This window comes from Drosophila takahashii, chromosome 2R, assembly GCF_030179915.1.
Source record: "Drosophila takahashii strain IR98-3 E-12201 chromosome 2R, DtakHiC1v2, whole genome shotgun sequence".
Classification (NCBI taxonomy): domain Eukaryota; kingdom Metazoa; phylum Arthropoda; class Insecta; order Diptera; family Drosophilidae; genus Drosophila; species Drosophila takahashii.
Genome location: NC_091679.1, coordinates 38448415 through 38467846, shown reverse-complemented (window position 1 = coordinate 38467846; position 19432 = coordinate 38448415). Strand labels below are relative to the sequence as shown.

The 19432-nt window shown below is 41.5% G+C and overlaps 9 protein-coding genes across 9 annotated transcripts; 7 read left to right on the top strand and 2 right to left on the bottom strand.

Annotated features, from left to right (window-relative positions):
• The first annotated feature begins 1278 nt into the window (after positions 1-1278).
• On the top strand, positions 1279-2345 carry LOC108058778 (pupal cuticle protein Edg-91). Its single transcript, XM_017143714.3, has one exon. The coding sequence runs from the start codon at positions 1279-1281 to the stop codon at positions 2047-2049; it is 771 nt and encodes a 256-aa protein (XP_016999203.2). The 3' UTR covers positions 2050-2345.
• Positions 2346-2500: 155 nt separating this feature from the next.
• LOC108058753 (uncharacterized) lies at positions 2501-3057 on the top strand. The gene is made up of 2 exons (XM_017143686.2): positions 2501-2522; positions 2652-3057. Exons 1-2 carry the CDS (start codon positions 2501-2503, stop codon positions 2969-2971), a joined length of 342 nt encoding a protein of 113 aa, XP_016999175.2. The 3' UTR covers positions 2972-3057.
• A 323-nt stretch (positions 3058-3380) lies between these two features.
• On the top strand, positions 3381-3647 carry LOC108058774 (uncharacterized). Its single transcript, XM_017143710.2, has one exon. The coding sequence runs from the start codon at positions 3381-3383 to the stop codon at positions 3645-3647; it is 267 nt and encodes an 88-aa protein (XP_016999199.2).
• A 2904-nt stretch (positions 3648-6551) lies between these two features.
• On the top strand, positions 6552-7025 carry LOC108058775 (neuropeptide-like protein 32). The gene has a single exon (XM_017143711.3). It carries the CDS (start codon positions 6610-6612, stop codon positions 6913-6915), a length of 306 nt encoding a protein of 101 aa, XP_016999200.1. The 5' UTR covers positions 6552-6609; the 3' UTR covers positions 6916-7025.
• A 1767-nt stretch (positions 7026-8792) lies between these two features.
• Or47a (Odorant receptor 47a) lies at positions 8793-10226 on the top strand. Its single transcript, XM_017143690.2, has 4 exons — positions 8793-9093; positions 9150-9339; positions 9394-10009; positions 10153-10226. Exons 1-4 carry the CDS (start codon positions 8793-8795, stop codon positions 10201-10203), a joined length of 1158 nt encoding a protein of 385 aa, XP_016999179.2. The 3' UTR covers positions 10204-10226.
• A 27-nt stretch (positions 10227-10253) lies between these two features.
• Positions 10254-12179, bottom strand: Cpr47Ea (Cuticular protein 47Ea). The gene is made up of 4 exons (XM_017143691.3): positions 12134-12179; positions 11515-11693; positions 10858-10933; positions 10254-10768 (listed from the first exon to the last, which is right to left on the bottom strand). The coding sequence occupies exons 2-4, from the start codon at positions 11688-11690 to the stop codon at positions 10613-10615; spliced, it is 408 nt and encodes a 135-aa protein (XP_016999180.1). The 5' UTR covers positions 11691-11693; positions 12134-12179; the 3' UTR covers positions 10254-10612.
• A 1812-nt stretch (positions 12180-13991) lies between these two features.
• On the top strand, positions 13992-14787 carry Cpr47Eb (Cuticular protein 47Eb). Its single transcript, XM_017143705.2, has one exon. It carries the CDS (start codon positions 14038-14040, stop codon positions 14689-14691), a length of 654 nt encoding a protein of 217 aa, XP_016999194.2. The 5' UTR covers positions 13992-14037; the 3' UTR covers positions 14692-14787.
• Positions 14788-15352: 565 nt separating this feature from the next.
• Positions 15353-17663, top strand: LOC108058776 (mitochondrial sodium/calcium exchanger protein). Its single transcript, XM_017143712.3, has 7 exons — positions 15353-15641; positions 15693-16096; positions 16156-16509; positions 16564-16682; positions 16960-17194; positions 17247-17314; positions 17376-17663. The coding sequence occupies exons 1-7, from the start codon at positions 15409-15411 to the stop codon at positions 17568-17570; spliced, it is 1608 nt and encodes a 535-aa protein (XP_016999201.2). The 5' UTR covers positions 15353-15408; the 3' UTR covers positions 17571-17663.
• Positions 17664-18096: 433 nt separating this feature from the next.
• Positions 18097-19046, bottom strand: Cpr47Ec (Cuticular protein 47Ec). The gene is made up of 2 exons (XM_017143684.3): positions 18887-19046; positions 18097-18653 (listed from the first exon to the last, which is right to left on the bottom strand). The coding sequence occupies exons 1-2, from the start codon at positions 19043-19045 to the stop codon at positions 18273-18275; spliced, it is 540 nt and encodes a 179-aa protein (XP_016999173.3). The 5' UTR covers position 19046; the 3' UTR covers positions 18097-18272.
• Between the last annotated feature and the right edge of the window lie 386 nt (positions 19047-19432).

Here is a 19432-nt window from a genome sequence, read left to right as displayed (position 1 = left end):
AGTTAATTAAATGCAATTACATTATCGCCTGAGAATGGTTTATGTTTTTGTGGATCAGGGGAAGCACATTAACTGCTTAAGCGTAAATATTAAAAGGTTCAGTGAGAAAGTAAAACCCGTTTGTTGACCGGTATTCGAGTCTTTTCAAAAATAAACTTAAAATAATGAAATGCAAATGAGCGTGCAAAACAATATAAACGTAACAGATTTGAACAAAACAAATCGTATATCATAAAGATGGGTAAAACCGGCATACAAAATGTACTCATGGAGATAACATGATTAATAAAGTAAAATATCAAATGAATGTTGCATAATTTACAACAATAATAAGATGAATTTGATTGATTAAAATTACATATTAATTAACCTGCTGATTTTATTCATAACTCGAAACTGTCAAGAATCTCATTTTTAAACTTGCCTCTTTAAATGATTAAAATACCATAAATAAGATAGGATTGATTTGTTAATAGGATTTTTAATTTTAATTATAATATTAATCGATTTTTATTGCCTTCCTTAATTAAGGCACTGGTGTATTTATTGCCTAATCGGCTTGACCCACTCCCAGACGTCTAGCCATATTTAATCAAATTAAAAGGCAAAGATTTCCACGTCTGGCGAAACACCGGTCAATTAGTGCAAATATTATAATTCGAGACAGTCCCGAAACCCCTAGAAACTCAAAACGGGGAACCTCAGCTCTTATACAGCCCATATAAGATGATTCAGAATCGTTCATGCGAATGCATCTTCTCAGGGGTGAATAGATCTCCAGCCCGCTAATTAACTGTGCTATTGACAATCTTTATTATTATAGCCAACAAATATAGCAGAAACGCCCCCGGTTATTGGCTTTTTGAATGAAAAATAAAACAAGCTTAAAAGCGAACCAAAGAAAAAAACCCGCGGAAGTGAGCGATCGAGTTAACGGTGTGAAACAGATTGCTGACTTATTTGGCCAACTTTCGGCATTCGGCAAGGTCAATGTCGGGTGTGATCGTCTGCAGACTGGGCCAGAAACAAGACGATCTCGAAACTGGGCGTGAAAGCAGCAGCAGCTTGGCGCCAACCAGTTGATGACGTTCTGGCCAAGATTTGCAAAGTTCCGCTCGGCCTGCGATCATTATTATTTTGAGGGTTCCGAAGGTCTACTGGTTTTTCTGTTTTTGGCAAAACCTATTTGGAAATTCACTTAAGAACGCAGGTGGTATATAATATTATTGGGTTTTTCAGTCGGTCTTCAGTTGTTAATCTGCATTCGACGGTTTCGCAATGTTTCTACCCGCGCGTCTGGCTCTTTTGAGCCTTCTTTTTTTAACGGTCTCTGGGCAGAAAAACCAGAAAACCAGGAATGATCGTCCACAGGGCAGGACTCTGGGTCTACTGACGCCTCTTCTATTGGGCGGTGGAGGACCCCTCTTCGATGTTCCCCTGGCGGCAGGACCACCCATCAGACCTGGTGGAGGATCATCTGGCGGCGGTGGAGGAACCCAATCGGATCCCCAGGATTCCTACTACGGCGGTGGTGGTTATCCTGGTTATGGATACAGACCAAATTATGGATATGGGTATCCCAGCTATAACTATGGATATCCGGGTTATGGTTATGGTTATGGTTATGGCCAGAATTACTACAGACCCAACTATTATAGACCCAACTACTACAACTATGGATACCAGAGACCGCAGCCGTATTATGGATATAGACCGAACTACAGCTCCATTGGATCAGCAGCCTCAGTTGGTTATCCCTCAAATGGAGGAGGAGGCTATGGTAGCACCGCTAGCATCTCAAGCTCTCCCTCCTACAATCCCGCGACATCGGGAGTGGGAGTTGGAGCTGGAGCTGGAGCAGGAGCTCTAACTGGTGCTGGTAGCTCCCAGCTTTCGACCGCCCAGCAAGCCCAGTTAGCCGGTATTTTGGGCCAGGCCCTCGGCAGTAGCCTACGCCCCCTGCTGGCGAATGGGGGCGGGGCAGCTGGCGCAGCAGGTGCCGGAGCAAATCCGCAAGCCCTAAGCGGTCTACTCGGTTTGCTCGGCTAACCCATAAATCCCTCAGTATTATAAATATTCATAGGTAGATAGATAGGTTAAGCCATCAAAATTTCTGTTACTAATCGAATTAAGAATTTTTTACTTTATTTCACATTTATTTTTTCGAAAATAGATTAAAAATGCACTCTTGCTAAAAGTAAAATCAAGTACTTTATAATCAAACTTATGTTTTTAATATGTTATGTTCTCTATATAGCTGATTCTATTAGTTGTTACGATTCTATTGTTGTTATTTATCGTAATTCATTAACCCATTTATTAAATAAATATTTGTTTTTGTTAAATTGGAATTTTAATTGGGACGGGGTTTTACAACATCTTCTGGGTAAGTTACAATATACAATGCATTTTATTAAGGATAGTTTATGTAATTCTGGTTTTGTCTGCTGTTGATACCTCTTCTAGTCATGTAAATTGTGTTAAATAAATTTATCGCCATATGTTAAATATAAAGCTGTTGGGTCAGGGCTTCTCAGCTTCTCGTCTGCAACTTGCAAATAAATTTTAATTAGTGGGCGAAGAACTGCATTCAGTAAGGTATAAAAGGTAGCAGTGTAGATCAGTTGAGTAGTAGTAATAATTGTGGATAGTCAATATGCAGCTAATATTTTTTGTGGCTTTTGTGGTTCTTTTGGGAGGGGTTTTTGCCCATCCTATGAAGGAGGATCCTGCTGCTGCTGCCACCCTAGATGATTTGGCTGATTTGGGTGGTCAGGAAGCGAAAGGAGGCGAAAGACCAGCTCGCTGGCTGTCTGGCGGATGGGGAGGAGGCTGGAATACAGGATGGGGTGGAGGCTGGAATGACGGATGGAATGGAGGTTGGAACGGCGGATGGAATGGAGGGTGGAACAAAGGATGGAGTGTTTCTTATCGACCCTGGAGCAACAGCTATAGTAGCTACTGGTGGTAGCAATCTCAACACAGTGGCTTCCCAAAAACCATACCAACTTTTAAATAAAGCTTGTCTCAAATATAATTATAAACATTTGGTAAAGTTCTTTCAAGCTCTCATATTCAAATTAAAGCGCAATTAAGTCAAAAAGAAACCTAAGCTTTTGAAAGCTTTTTAATAGCCAAGTCAACCAAAACAAAGCCATTTGAATTGTTTACGTTTTGGCATTTTATGGGAAACATTAAATCTATGAACAGTTAAGAAGAATTGCCAAAATAGAAAATAAAAACAAAAAACTGGAATATCGGTAGATTCCCTGGATCGTTGCCCGAATAAAAGACCGTAGCTGCAGCTCAGAGATTCACAGTTGCTCAAAGCAAAGAACCAAGCTGAAACAAAAAACAATCTTACCTAAAGTATCTACAAGATGCGTCTGATCCTGCTGTCCATCGTTGGCCTCTTGTGCCTGGCCTACGCCTTCGCCCTGAACGACAATGGAGCCAATCTGGAGGATCTGCTGGGCGTGGCCCATCACGGAGAAAACCATGCCGAAGGAGGAGAGAGGATTGCCCGCGGACATGGCGGCGGAGGTTACGGCGGACATTACGGTGGTCACGGAAACTACGGCGGTGGACACGGTCATTATGGAGGTGGTGGCGGACATGGACATCACGGTGGACACTATGGTCGTTAGTCTGCAAATAATATAATTTATTTTCTTTGATGGCACATTGTACTGTACAAAACAAACCTTTATAAAACCAATTTACAGTTATTTTCAAGACTGGGAGTTAACTTTTGTTATGAAATTATGAAATTCTTCATTGGGTTAGCTTTATAAAAATAACTTAGAAAATCAATTAAATGATTTTTTGTTTTGAAAAATCGTAGATTCCCATTTGATTACTTTTTCGAGTCTGGATCAAACAAGTCGATCTTAACATTAAAATTAATGAAATATGAATCCTTATGAATATATACGATAATTGGGATTATAAAACTTGTATAAGATCATTAAGTATTAGCCAGCTTTTAAAATAGATGTTGAATAACTAGTAGAAGTGGCTGAAGGGCAATTTTCTTTTTTTACAACTAAATTGCTTGTAAAAACCTCTCAGGTTTTTCACTGTGGACTGCCACGTAGTGACGAAGAGCACCAGGAGGGAGTGCAAAGGCGGCTACTATATATAACCGGAGAATTGAAAAGCTGCTGTGATGGTCCGATCCTAGCGAGTGATACATCATTTTAAAGGTATTGCTATAACTTTCTCATTCTGCACGCTGCAATGGAGTGAAGAGTGAAGAAAAAAGGGCTGGAATAGATTGCTAGGTGTTGAAGGTGCGATCGTCACTAGTCTTTTACCTCGTTAATATGTGTTTTTATTTGATTAGTTGATATTACAAATGCTAAACATGCAATTAGCTACAATTAATTTTATGATAAAATAGATAAAAAGCAGAAAACTGGAATATCGGTAGTTTCCCTGGATCGTTGGCTGAATAAAAGACCGTAGCTTCAGCTCAGAGATTCACAGTTTCTTCAAAGCAAAGATCCAAGCTTAAGCCGAAAACAATCCAACCAACAATTAACTGAAGTTTCTACAAGATGCGTCTGATCCTGCTGTCCATTGTTGGCCTCTTGTGTCTGGCCTACGCCTTCGCCCTTAACGACAATGGAGCCAATCTGGAGGACCTGCTGGGCGTGGCCGATCAAGGAGGAGACCATGGCGAAGGAGGAGTGAGGATTGCTCGCGGACATGGCCGCGGACATTACGGTGGACATGGACATTACGGACATCGTGGACATGGTCATTACGGACATCGTGGACATCACGGTGGGCACTATGGTCGCTAGTATTAATTCACTTTGATGATCCGTTTTACAATGAAAATAAACTATTTTAAAATTAATTTAAAGTTGTTATTGACAGTAAAAAGAAGATATAAAAATTTGAGTAGCTTTATAGATATATGTTTACCTGGTTTCCTGATTTTAGAAAAAAAGAATCTTTTTTAAAAGATAGTGATCCGAACATGAATACATGAAATGTTAACTCAACTTAAATATTATTTTACACCTCAGAAAAACACCAACAAATATTTATGTACTTTTACCTATAGAGTCTAAATACTCAGCTCATTTTTAAAACCTGTGAAATAACCACAAGAAAAAAAGTACTGTAATATATTTGACGACTAAGTAATATTAACTTGTTTGGTGAGCATTTGACAGACCAATTGATACTTTGGCCTCTACCCAATTTGTTTTCTACCCAATGACTAATTGAACAATCTAAGCAGAAAGAAAAGAAAATTAAAGCCAACGGTTTAATACTCTTAAATTGATACTCAAATTGATTAAATTGAGGATATACCCTCTGTAAGAGTATTTAAATGACAAGCCCTCTTTTCTTTATATACACTCAACTAGAAGAGCTTTGACTTTATAAAACTTTCTAAGCTCCAGACTGAATTATATAAATTTTGGTGGAACCTAAGTTTATTCACCAAATAAACCCAAATAAAAAACAGTGGGCGTGTTTTTTTCTTTGACGCGCACGAGCGACCTAAGCAAATCAATTAAATTATGGTTTTTTGTTTTGAAAAATATTAAACAGCGTTTGGGATATTTCGAGGGGAACCTGTATGGACAGCTCAGGTTCAATGGCTTGCACTCGTAAATCCCCAGTTGTTTACTTTTTCGAGTCTAGAGCAAACAAGACGATCTTGACATTCATTAAACAATCGCGAGCTCATTTTCATATGAATCCTTGTGAATATATACGATAATTGGGATTATAAAACTTGTATAAGATCAATTTTTTAAATAGATGTTTAGTAACTTGTGATGTAGAAGTGGTTGAAGGGTAATGTTCCATTTTACAACTAAATTGCCTCTAAAATCCTCTCAGGTTTATATTGTCTAGAGTAAATAGGCCTTACCTGTCAGAGGCGATCTTTCACAATGATGAGCTCGTGGAAGATTAATTGATATTACGCATACTTAACGTGCAATTAGCTACAATTAATGGAAAAAATGGAAAATTAAAAATGGAAAGTTCCAGTAGTCTATATTTGACTTGGCTGATTAAGTGGCTTATGGCTTATGGACCATCCCCTTGACGTTTATCTGCCAGATGCAGTCCAGTAAAAACCAATAAAATAAAACAGGTCCCAATTGTTGACAGGAACGACGAACCCTGATCGAATGATCTATGCATGAAACCACTTTGGGAGCAGCATCCCGACAACTTTCGCAAATGAGACATTTAAATTTTAAATGATTCAGTAATGACAGCCGAACAAAAAATGACCAAATAAAAATAAAGAAGACCTGGCAGACGAAATAACAAAGAGTGTAATAATTGTGTGGTGAAATATAACGATGCAAAACAGAACCCGGTCAAAAAAGCCCCTAAACAATCGCACCTTGTGGCCAGGTAAATATATGTAGTATATAGTATTCTAAAGTATGAGTAAGGCGAGGGAAGATGGTGGTGGAGCTATGAGGGGCTGTAGAGAGACCCCGGCTTATTGATGCGTATGAGAACAGGAACGTCGGGTGACGAGATCTTCGAATATAAGGCCTGCGATTGAGTCCACAAATCATCAGTTGCACTCAAGTCTTCAACAGCAATCAAACGAATCGAATTAAGATGCGTCTAACACTCCTGGCCCTCATCGGTGTCCTGTGCCTGGCCTACGCCTACGCCCTGGATGATGCCGCCAACAACGATCAGGTGATCGGACTCCTGGACGTCGCCGACCAGGGAGCCAACCATGCCAACGAAGGAGAGCGAGAGGCCCGCCAATGGGGATACGGCGGCTGGGGACGAGGAGGATATGGCGGCGGCTGGGGAGGACACCGCGGTGGATGGGGCGGCGGTGGATGGGGTGGACATCGCGGTGGATGGGGTGGCGGTGGTTGGGGAGGACGTCGTGGTGGCTGGTACGGCCGATAGGCCAATGTCCACCTGACACGGCTCCGACCAAACCCACCACTTGCCCCACGTCAAAAGGACACCCGCCCACGGATGTCAAGGCGTTAATAAAGAACATTGAAGCATTAAAATTATCTTGTCATTTGGTATTTCTAAAGAGGTGTTGAACGGTGGTGATGTTTAGGCCTGTTATTATTGAGTTATATTCACCAAAGCCAGGTGTTCGAAAAACCTTTCAAACAAAAAGCAATCAACACTCTTTTAATAACTTAAGTATTGATGTGTTTTTCTTGAATATTTTTTGAATACAACACTTCTTTTCCTCAGCACTTTTAAAGGATTTTCTTCTTTCACTTTTTCTGTAAGCATTTCAATATGATTACCCTCTCATTGGGTTTAGGCTAATAAAATAGCAACTTTAGTAGGCAATAATGAGTAAGTCTTATATCCAAATTGGATAGCATTTTTAATCCACCAAGTTTGTTAATTTTAAAAGACTGATCGACATTGCTCCATTCCAATGATTGCCAATTACTTCCAAAAGCAGTCAAAGACAGTCAAAACTACTCAATAAATCTTTTCAAAAGTTTGACGTCGTCATAATGAAGATGTCATAAACATTTAGCGGTATTGGCGGTTACCCAACTGTGAAATATAAGCCCTGCAGTTGAGAAGAGTAGTCATCAGTTGCACTTAAGTCTGGAACAAAAATCAATCGAATCCAACGGAAAACAAGATGCGTCTTACAATCCTTGTTATCGTGGGTGTCCTGTACCTGGCCTATGCCTGTGCTTTGGATAATGCCGACAACTTCGATCCTTTGATCTTATATTGGGACGACGTCGACTTGGGAGTCAACAATGCCAACGTTAGGGATGGAGAGGACCACTACATTGACTTTTGGAAAATTTTGTTTGGCAAGAAACCGAAATGACTAAAGTGACACCTAACCACACAAATCAAGTGGTGAATAAAGAAAACTAAAGCATAAGAATTTGAATCTCATTCTTTAGCCTTGGTTTTATGGCTTTCTTAACTTGACTTAACCAATTACATAGATAAATTTTATGAATGATGGACTCCTGGACGTCACCAACTAGGGAGCCTTCCATATCAACAATGGAACTCAAAAGGGCCGACAATTGGGCAGAGGTGCCTAGGCCAGCTTTTTAGGAAAATTCCCTAATTCCTGGTTTTTCTAGTAGGACAGTTGACATTGTTGACCACGCCTCCGGGCAGAGGACATCCACCCACCAATTTCAAAGTGTGAATAAAAAACATTGAAGCATTAACATTTTATTTCAATTTGGTATTCCTGAAGAGGTGTCAAAAGGAGCTGGTGTTTAACCCTGTTATTATTGACTTTCAGAGGGTATATTCCCTTTAGCAGGCAGTTTATTATTACCTTTCAAAATATATTGCATTCACAAACCAAAGAACGTTTATAGAACAACTTAAGTATCACTGATTAGTCACAAAGAATTTGGGGAACGATTTTTTATCAAGACATTTCCTTAGGGTAAATAAATGTAAACACGATTTTATAATTGCAACGCTCACTCTTGAAATGAATTATGATAAAAACGTTTTACCATTTGTCCAGTAGTCAACTAATTAACACCAAATTACCCACTAATTGCGAATAATTCTGAAATGCCTGCAGGTTTAATACAACCAAAAAAGAACACAAGTTCACAAAAGTTAAAGACTCAAAAACACTTTAGCAATTTGTGTTTGATATATCTGAGTGTTATTATGCAAGAAAGAGTATTTAAAGGTTGTGATTTTTTTGACACATTTCTGTAAAGCTATCCAAGTCCTTGTTCAGTGGAAAGGTTTAAAACCCCTGGTCCAAGTTCCAAGTTCCTTAGTGTGAGACCGCGTTAACCCTTGTCGACATGGATAGTTTCCTGCAAGTTCAGAAGAGCACCATCGCCCTGCTTGGGTTCGATCTCTTCAGCGAGGACCGGGAAATGTGGAAGCGTCCCTATAGAGCAATTAATGTATTTGGCATAGCCGCCATTTTTCCCTTCATCCTGGCATTTGTGATTCATAATTTCAAGCATGTTTTGCTGCTGGCGGATGCCATGGTGGCTCTATTGATTACCATCCTGGGACTTTTTAAGTTCAGCATGATATTGTACTTGCGTCGGGATTTCAAGCGGCTTATTGATAAATTTCGCTTGCTAATGGCAGATGGTGAGTTGTGGTATAATTACCTTTCAGTTAATTATTTTATTTTCTAAATTTCATAGAGGCTGGTCAGGGCGAGGAGTATGCCGAGATCCTCAATGCAGCGAATAAGCAGGATCAACGTATGTGCACCCTGTTCAGGACCTGTTTTTTTCTCGCCTGGTTACTGAACAGTGTGTTGCCATTTGTGCGAATGGGGCTCACTTATTGGCTAGCAGGTCATGCTGAACCAGAACTGCCGTTTCCCTGTCTGTAGGTTGCAGAATAATAACTATAAAATATTAATTTCATGATTCATTTTCACAGCTTTCCCTGGGACATTCACATCATCCGAAATTATGCTCTCAGCTTTACATGGAGTGCTTTCGCTTCGACGGGTGTGGTATTACCTGCTGTTAGTTTGGACACCATCTTCTGTTCTTTCACCAGCAATTTGTGTGCCTTCTTCAAGATCGCCCAGTACAAAGTTGTGCGTTTTAAGGGGGGAAATCTTAAGGAATCACAGGCCACGCTGAACAAGGTCTTCGCCTTATATCAGACCAGTTTGGATATGTGCAACGATCTGAATCTCTGCTACCAACCCATCATCTGTGCCCAGTTCTTCATCTCCTCCCTGCAACTCTGCATGTTGGGCTATCTATTTTCTATTACTTTCGCCCAAACAGAGGGCGTGTACTACGCCTCCTTTATAGCCACCATTATTATTCAGGCCTATATCTACTGCTATTGTGGTGAGAATCTGAAGACCGATAGCGCCGGTTTCGAGTGGGCCATTTACGACAGTCCCTGGCACGAGAGTTTGGGAGCCGGTGGAGCCTCCACTTCGATTTGCCGATCATTGCTGATCAGCATGATGCGGGCACATCGCGGTTTTCGAATTACTGGATACTTTTTCGAGGCAAACATGGAGGCCTTCTCATCGGTAGGTAAAAGTTTTAAAAAATTATCCCCGAATTATGAGGTTAATTCGGGGATAACTTATTTAAGGAGAAGACATGACCTAAAAAATCTTTTCAAACTGGAGCTTAAAATACTATGACTAATTGTCTACTTTCCCATTTTCAGATTGTTCGCACGGCGATGTCCTACATAACAATGCTGAGATCCTTCTCGTAAAAGGTTTAACCACAACGCAAAGGGATTGATTTTTGTGCAATTTTTGTTTTATTGCTGAGCATGCGTTGCCGTACGACATTTAACAACCGAATTTACATATCTTACAAATGTTTTTTCTCACACACTGTTCGTTAAGCGCTAAGTAGAATGTAGAATGTAGATTATAGATGGGATTATCGGTAGAAATGCACAGATGAAGCACGAAGGGAAGGAGAGTTTTTAATGGGGGTGCGTGGACGGTGTGTAAAACGGAAATGTTTTTGTGGGTGGGATGATAAACTTCCAACGAGCAGCTGCTCTCTATCTCTCTCTCCTGTCTGTTTCCGGTTCACTTTTGACCCGAAACGATATGATTGCCAACTTGAGCATAACGATGAAGAATTAGAACACGATTTTATAACGATGTGGATTACTTGAAGAATCTTCCGGGGGCGGCGGCGGCGCGAACTGGCGGGGGAGTGGGTATATGGGCACCTTCGGCGCGGTATCCATTCTCATCAGCAATGTAGGTGATGGTGTAGACCACGCCATCGGGTCCGGTGTACGAGTAAGATCCCTGCATTACCTGGGGAGTATAGAAATATTGCATTTTATATATGCCTTGAAGTATGCTATGATATTTAAAAGATCGCGCCGAAAGGGATGCTAACTTACCTGAGCCTCAATCTGGCTGCCCGGGTTCTTCAAATAGCCAGCCTCATCCGCTCGGATTCCATTGCTTGTCTCGTAGCTGAATGAAATAGGAAATGAGAATAGAATTAGAAAATATTGCTAAAATTGTATTAGCTTAGTAAGCTTAGTGGGTCTAAGACTGCTGAAAATTCGTAACAAAAACATTCGGAATTTGCCATTACCGCAATTTTACAAAATAAATTCAATTAATTTGATTTTTGAGAAAGAAATAAAAAGGTTTAAAATAATAAAAGTAGATAATTGTATAAATATTCATGAACCCTCAAATAATTATAATTTTTATATATTTTAATGGCTAACATAAAATAAATTGTTTGTGTTTAAATCTTAAAAAAAATGTACTACAAATTTTAATTTATATTTTGATCTTATATAACACTTGATACTTAATTTTGATGCGTAGAGCCAAATCATATTCTAATATATAGGAATATATATATATTCTAATATAGGGATATAACCCTGCCCTCTAAGGATAGGTTTTTTAAAAATCCAAGATATTTTCTTGTGTAACACTAAGATTATGTTTCATTTGAATTTATAATAGTACATTTTTTCTATCCATATTATCTTAATACTTACTACGGCTACGAAGATCATCTTACACTCCCCACTTACTTGTACTGATAGGAGCCGTCGGGATTGAGGTCAAAGTTCTGCTTGAGTATCACTGCATTCGCGTCGAAGGAGTTGCCCCGCTGCGGGGGAAGTCCACGTTGTGGCTGGGCCTGAATGAAACTGAGGCAGCAGAGGGCCAAAACGACGGCTGCGAAGGAGGCGTGGGTGAGCGTCATGACCTTTAGTGGGTGAAAAAGAAGACAGGGGACCGCGACGGGTTATGGTGGTTAAATAGAGTCATAAGTAAGTACTGCAGATGAGGTGCGGTGTTCAGTGTTCAGTGTTCAGTTTTGAGTGTTTCGGTGCCCGATTGAGTTGCCGGCGGCGTTGTCTTTGAATGTCAAACTCGTTGCATGGCAATTAGTATCTGATATACTCCGATTGCCTTTTTGAGATTTGAAAGTTCTGCGATTATGATGGTTATTATGATGAAGGTCGTGGGAAAAATATCCATAAAAGAGGTTTAGAGTCCTGGGGATGTTTATGGGTCAACCAAAAGTACGTAGAGCCTTTATGTTCCAAGTTTTTGGTTTTGTAAATATCCTCTATGCAGGACAAGCTGCCTTATTTTTACAGATCCTGTCTTTAAGGATTCACCAAGGATTCACAGCCAACTCACTTCGGATTCGCGACTTGATATCGGTTACTGCGCTGGGAGGCTCGTCAAAAGTGCTTTGACTTGGCTGCAGTTGCCACAAACGTTTTTATACCGAAATCGCATTCACTGCAGCTCTGAGCTGGAAGCAGAGCAGCGGCAGAAGCAGCATCCGCAACCAGATGCAGTGCACCAGCCCAGATTTGGAGGCTGGAAGGGCAGGGGAGAGCGGGTGGAGCGGGCTGGACTGAAAAACAGTGAAACAAACAGTGTTTGTCTGCTTGACAGCAACAGAATCGGAAGAGCCGAAGTCGCGTCGCTGCCTTAGTGCACCACGTAGCGTATGCGCAACGAGTTTCAAATGCAAATGGGCGTTGCGCATACGCCGCGTATGCCGTTTGCAGCTTACAGCTTATACAGTTCTCTGCGGTGTAATTTATGTGAATTAGCAATGCGAACTTCATTTGATTAGTGCCCCCGCTGGATGCTCGACTGGATGCAATAATTCGTTAAGTCAAATATTAATTAAAAGATTACAGATGTTGCAATTGGTTTCGTTTTGATGAATTGGCCATTTGGCCACATGGCTGCCAATGGATAGCGATGGAATCTCTATTCCTACCCGACTGACATTTGAATGGGCCGCAGGTTGGGGCGTAGCCCAGCCTGTCCATTTCAATGCATCGTTATAGAGCATTATTTGTCTTTGTTTTCACCCAGGTGAGCCTGCCCTTTTGGGCCAATTTCGCTGACCAGGTCGAGCAGGAACCACTCCCTTCACTGCACCAGTTACCCGCTCCCATTGCCGCTTAAATATGCCGGCCGGCTAAGGCAATTTTTCTTTCGGCTTAAACTTTAAACTTTTCCAGCGTGTAGGAAATGTCAGTTGCAATTCATAAAAATTACAGCAATAACTGCTGGCCAAAATCCAGTCAGCTCTTTGCCGCCAAGATGATCACGAACATGATGAACATCGCCCGAGATTTTTGTTGTTTTATTTTTGGCCAACTCCCGCTACCTCGTTGGTTTTCCTTTTCGTACGTTTTCCATGTTACTTGGCCAATTTCGCGGTTGCCCGCGTTTTGCTTTGGCCTTCGCGCTGCTTTTCAAAATTGCAGCTTGGCTGAGAGAGGAAGAGTTGTTTTGGCTTAGTGCATTCTTCACATTTGACATACAATTTGCGGGCCATCGCAATTGGCTTACTCACTCCTCACTCCCAGTTGCCGATTTCTTAAACAAACACTCATGGTGGCCCAGTAGTTTCCCGTGTGATGATGACTGATGACTGATGGATCGCGTGCGATTCGAATCCGATATGGATAGACCCGCTTTTAAGCGCACATCAAATGTATCTTAATTTATGCCCCTTTGTCTGGCGGAGCGTGTGGAGCACTATGCTAATCGAGTGCAGTTTCCTAAACATTGGCAATCAATCAGTGGATATGTGGTAGTAGGTACTTTTGGCCACTTCGAGTGATGGATGAGTGCGAAACAAGTTTATGACGTGTTCCACCAATTCGATGATACACCTGTCTGGGCGGGAATTTCTGCGATTGCTGGAATCGGCAAAAAGTCGATCTCATTACAGTGCCCCATCATCATCGAAGTTGACCTCTCTTCGATGTCTTGCGTTTTAAACGAGTCGCTGAATCATAAATATGCAAATCTTGTCTCTCGGCTGTGAGTGTTTTATTAACTCACATTCTGTTCGCTTCCATAGAATTTCTTTTGTGTTTTTTTTCCGTTTTGTTTTGGGTATATTTTTTTTTCGGTTATGGCGTAATGGGACTCGCAAAGATGCTAATTCGCGGCTGCTGCGCACATTAAACGCCGGTATATAAAGTGGATGTGGAAGATGTGGTAAGCCAAGTCGTCAGTCGGTTCCCGCCTAGAAAGCACCAAAAAACTCTCTTTAGAAAACCACCAATATGTTCAAGATTGCCCTCTGTTTGTTGGCCCTGGCCAGTGGCTCTCTGGCCGCCAGTATTGGCCAGGTTGACAGCACCACCGAGAAGAGGGAGATTATTCCCGTGCTGAAGTTCGAGACGGACAAGCAGCCCGATGGCTCCTTCCACTTCATGTACGAGGGCGGTGACCAGTCCTTCCGCCAGGAGCAGGGCGTCGTCGAGAATGCCGGCACCGAGGATGAGGCCCTGGAGGTTTCTGGATCCTACAGATACGTCGATGCCGATGGCAACACCGTGGAGGTTCACTACACTGCCGGCAAGAACGGTTTTGTGCCCATTGGCACGATCATCCCCAAGGAAATCACCGAGTTGGCCAAGTCTGCTGCCGATCTGCCCAAGTATTCCGAGGAGGAGGAGCTGAAGTACCGCAAGGCCCGTTCCCAGGAACTGGAGAAGAAGTCAGTTGCTGTGGAGAAGGAAATCGCTGCTGCGGTCGAGAAGAAGGTGGAGGAGGAGGCTGTGGTGGCCAAGGCATCCGAGGTGGTGGAGAAAACCGAGCCCCTGACCGCCGAATCCCAGGTGGTGCCCGTCCAGGTGGTGCTCGATGCCGTGCCAGAAGCCGAGGTCAAGACCGCCGAGAAGGTCGAAAAGGTGGAGACCGCCAAGACTGCCTAAGCTTTCCTTTAGACTCTAGACTACCCAAGTATTGTTTAATTTAAAACCAAGTGCGATCTAATTTAACTGGCTAGCAATAATAAAACGATTCCCTATCTCAAATCCGCATCATTCTTCATTTAAATGGAAACGACAGCAGCTGCATGTGAAATGCGGATTCCGTGCTGCATATAAATACTTATCATAAATTTCGCTATGGTTAGTGCTAATTTAAGCAGAAAGCTGAATGCTGACAACAAGAAATTATCTCACCGACCACAAATTGTTCAGGAATGACAATCATGGCTTAGAACTTCATTGGAGAATATGAAAAGATTAACGATTCGTATAATCAAAGGGGAGAGAAGGCATAATGAAAACAAAGCAAATTAAGATACTTTGTTGATTAGTAATCCGGCAAAACGAAACAAATTTCGATGATTTCGTAAACAACTTATCATATATTGCTTTGTCTCAACCAATAACATTTTAATGGATCTGATAAAACTGGCCTTTATAATACTTACTCGTAAACACTATAAATAGATCGTTAAAAACCACTTTTCCCTTACTTTAACAAAAATACAATCAAGTTTTAGTCTTCAATGGGGTATTTAAAATGTAGTGTTCGAATTTTCTGACATTTAAAAGCACATTCTTTTGAATCATTGGAAAGCCTAGGTTTTTACTTCATTTCTTAAGTGGTATTTGTTGAAAAAATTTAATACAAAGCTAATAATGATTAACGAGATCAGATGCACTAAGGTCCACGATTTGCCGGAGACCCAGAGATGTCATTTTGTGATAAACACGCCAGATTGTGTGACCAATATGAACTTCATCAATTATTTGGGTTGGCATTTCTGCAAAGTGGACGTCCGAAGCGGTTTCAATTCCTTCTGGAGTGCCATAGGAATGCTTTTGATGGCCATTTATGTGTTCTGGATGATGCAATTGACCGTAAATAAATAGTGAGTTCTAAACTGTTATTTTAGTGGAAAGTTAGTAATAAATCCCCCCAGTTTCTGTCCCATTTTAAAGGTGATAGCGGATTCATTGCGGATGAACGAGAGCACGGCTGGGGTTACGGTTTTGGCCATTGCTAATGGATCACCGGATCTCTTCACGGCGATTGCCTCAAAATTGCAGAGCACAAGGAATTCCTTCCTTCAGTGCATGTCGCAGGCCATGTTCCTGCACATCTTTGTAGCTGGAATGGTGATCCTAACCAAGCCATTCAATATGGAACCAAACTATTATATCCGTGATTTTGGTTTCCTATTCCTCAATGTCGTTTACATGGACTATATCCACAAGCGTCCCAAGGGAATCAGCTGGTCATCGGCTTTACCCGGTGCCTTTATCTTTATTGGCTACGTTTTAGTGGCCATCATTGATCAGCATTTGCTGATGGCACGTATACGAAGTAAGTTATATCTTAGAATCTAAAATGATTACCATATAACCTTTTTAAATCCCCATTAGAACTGGAAAAGAGACAACTGGATGTGGCTGAGTTGTTGCAACTGGAGGAACTGAAGCCACAGACGCAGTTGCCATTGAAGCGCCAGGAAATCGATCGTTCGTCCCCTCGTCAAGGTGGCCGACATAAGCGTATTTTCCGGCAATTTTGGAACACTGTCGCCGAATTCGACAAGGAACGCTTTCGCCTGGGAACCGTTCTGGTGAAGGTGTACCTGATAGTAAAGCAGCCCATCGATATGATCTTGCGAATTCTCATTCCAGTGGTTGACATGGAGAAGCCCCTTTACGGTTGGTCCAAGCTGCTCTTCAATCTGCAGGTGGTTCTTGTCCCCACCTATATAGCCTACATAATAGGTGAGTGAATTTCTTGAAGTGTGTGAATGACCTATTTCACGATTTGTTTTCCAGTTCGCGGATACACTATTGCCGGAATTGCCGCCTATTTTATCATCCTCATGATCATGGTGCCCGTGACTATCTTGATATTTTTTCTCACGCGCACCGACACCCCGCCCAGATTTTTCAGGGTGAGTTCTTCGTACTTCTTACGTTTTTTTTCAGGCACGTAGCAAATAACCAGTTTTATTTTTAAATGCCAAAAATTATAAAGTTAAAAATTTCTTTCCCCGGAAATAGAATTATGATTTTTGGATTGGATCCTCTAAAATTCGTACGCATTTTCACAGGTCATGAACTCTTTTTTGGATTTCTTAAATTCGTTGCGCTGTTTTTTCATTTTTATAAAAAAGAAAACTATTTTTAAATTTCTTAAAAATTTATTTATTTTTTTATTTTTTCTTACAGTTTACAACAGGTATGGGTTTCTCGGCCACCGTCTTTCTGATCTTCTGTCTAACCTCCGAAGTCAACGCCATGTTTTTCACTTTGGCAACCATAATGAAGGTGAGCCAGGAGTTTTCCCTGTCGACGGCCATTTGCTGGGCTCTGAGTAGCAACGATTTGGTGGCCAATCTCTCGCTGGCCCACCAGGGATGGCCTCGCATGGCATTGACGGCCACCTTCTCAGCTCCCGTATTTGGTATTTAAAGAATGTTAATTTAATATGCAATATCTAACTCTCTTCTTTTCAGGATCCTTTGTGTTTCTGGCCCTGCCATTGGTGGTGCAGGCGTTTATAAAAGCGCCAAGTAATATTTACGTAAGTGTGGAAAGGTGATTTGTTTTTAATTTAAAGTATTTTGATGAATTCTACTAAACAGCCTGCGGAGGGTGGCTTTGGGGAGACGGTGTGCATCTTCTTGGAGGTCGGAATGGGCTTCTCCATGCTTTCCGCACTCACCACAAACTTCAAACTACGACGAGCTTGTGGTTTTCTACTGGTCTCCTACTACCTATTCTTCCTCGGAGTTCTCATTCTTCTGGAGAAGGGCGTGATCCATGCCTATGGAGTCTGACTTGGGAGTCAAGCTTTGCTGAAACTCTAAAGCCCATCAAATATGCAAATTCTCGAGATGATTTATGCCTCATTAAATGACCAATTTCATTCTTACGCTTTCCTGTTCGTTAAGTCTTCATTTCATGTGTCTTTGATCAAAGCTAATGGACGATGTTTAGGCGTGTAATGATGTATAGAAGCAGGTGTCTCATTCGTAGCCCCAGGGCCCACTGTACCGCAAAGTGGCCAAACGTGTGCTTAATCATATGACGTCTCACACTTTGATACTGTGCCAAGTTTGGGTACGTTTTCAAGGTCTTTTTAAAGGCGGGAATGTTCCATGTGATGAGGGAAAAGAATATCCCGAAATATTGGTATTACAAATTATAAATTATTTAATTGAATTGTTTTGTGTTAATAAGGTACATTTTGTACATTTTTTTATTTTAATTTTTTATTTTTTTCATTTTTATTTTTTTTTTATTTTTTTTTTTTAATTTTATTAAATGTTTGATAGCCTATAATATTTAATTTTTTTCCCCAAGTGTATTTTCATTCAATAAGTAAACAAAAAATGTGCGAAATATGCTAATTAGATAGATTGAAACATCATTTCTTCGCAGTCGTTTTGCCGTTTATTTCTGATTGCCCAGTAACAACGCGCTGGTTCTTTCCATTAATCTTATGAACTATCATCTACGAGATCTCTTCCAGAAAGCACTTAATTCTTGTCCACCTTCTCTGGCTTGGGCAGATCCTTGGCTGCCTCAGCGACAGCTGTGATTTCCGGGTTGATACTGGTGCCGTAGGGAACGAAGCCATTCTTTCCCGCCGTGTAGAAGACCTCCACCTCCTCGCCCAGGTCGTTGATGTACTTGTAGGATCCCTTCACCTCCAAAGCCTCCTCTTCGGTGCCTCTGTCCACCACCGTTGCCTCCTCCTTGCGAGAGGTTCCATCTGCACTCGTGTATTTGGTGTCATAGGCACCATCGTTCTTCTTGTTGGTCTCGATCTCTAGGATGGCCACTGGCTCGCGTTCCTCGCGTTCCACGGGAAGACCATGACAACAGGACAACACCACAGCCAGGACGAAAAGAGGGAGCTGTTGGAGATCAGAAATTGTTATCACTTTACGGTTTACTCATAAAAACTTATCTGCCACGTTATTAGGAAAAACCTTATACAATTATTAAATCAATCTATTTCTGTCTTCACTTTTCACTTTTACTTATCAAATTATTAAAAATCAGGGTAAGGATGGTATATTATCCGTAGGTATTTTTAATTCAGCTGTATCTATTTGTATCCCCTTAATCCTTTATTGAATCCACTTACGATTTTGCACATTTTAGCGTTTTTGGGAGCGTAGAAAGCGAGAGTTAAAGCGCGTGTGAACTCAAAGTGGATCGGCCAGTTGGCTTTTATAGCCGCACACTCCTGCAGTATCAGTATTTCGGCCACATCCAGCTCTTTTCGGCTCTTTCGCTTAAACATGCTAAACATGTTTGCATCCCGTTTTATGCGAACGCTACGTCCGCAAACTGCGAAATGCGGCTGGCTCTCAAATGTCAAGGTCTCCGATGGGTCAGTGTTATCAGACTATCAGAGTAGGGGCTTCGGAAATGTGTCACTATGCTGGCTGGCTGGCTGGGATCTCAGATCTGAGATCTGAGTCAGATCATCGGGGCGATGACGCCGGCGATTGATGACACCGATCGGCGGCTACATTAGCGGCCTCTGCAACTGCATAACTTGCACGGCTTCACCCACTCGCCAGGTGTCGCGATTAATCAGTCGCACCTCACACTTTGCACCACAATGTAATCCCCACCAATCCCAGAAATGTGTAAAATGTCAGCTTTGATGCAATTTATATTATGA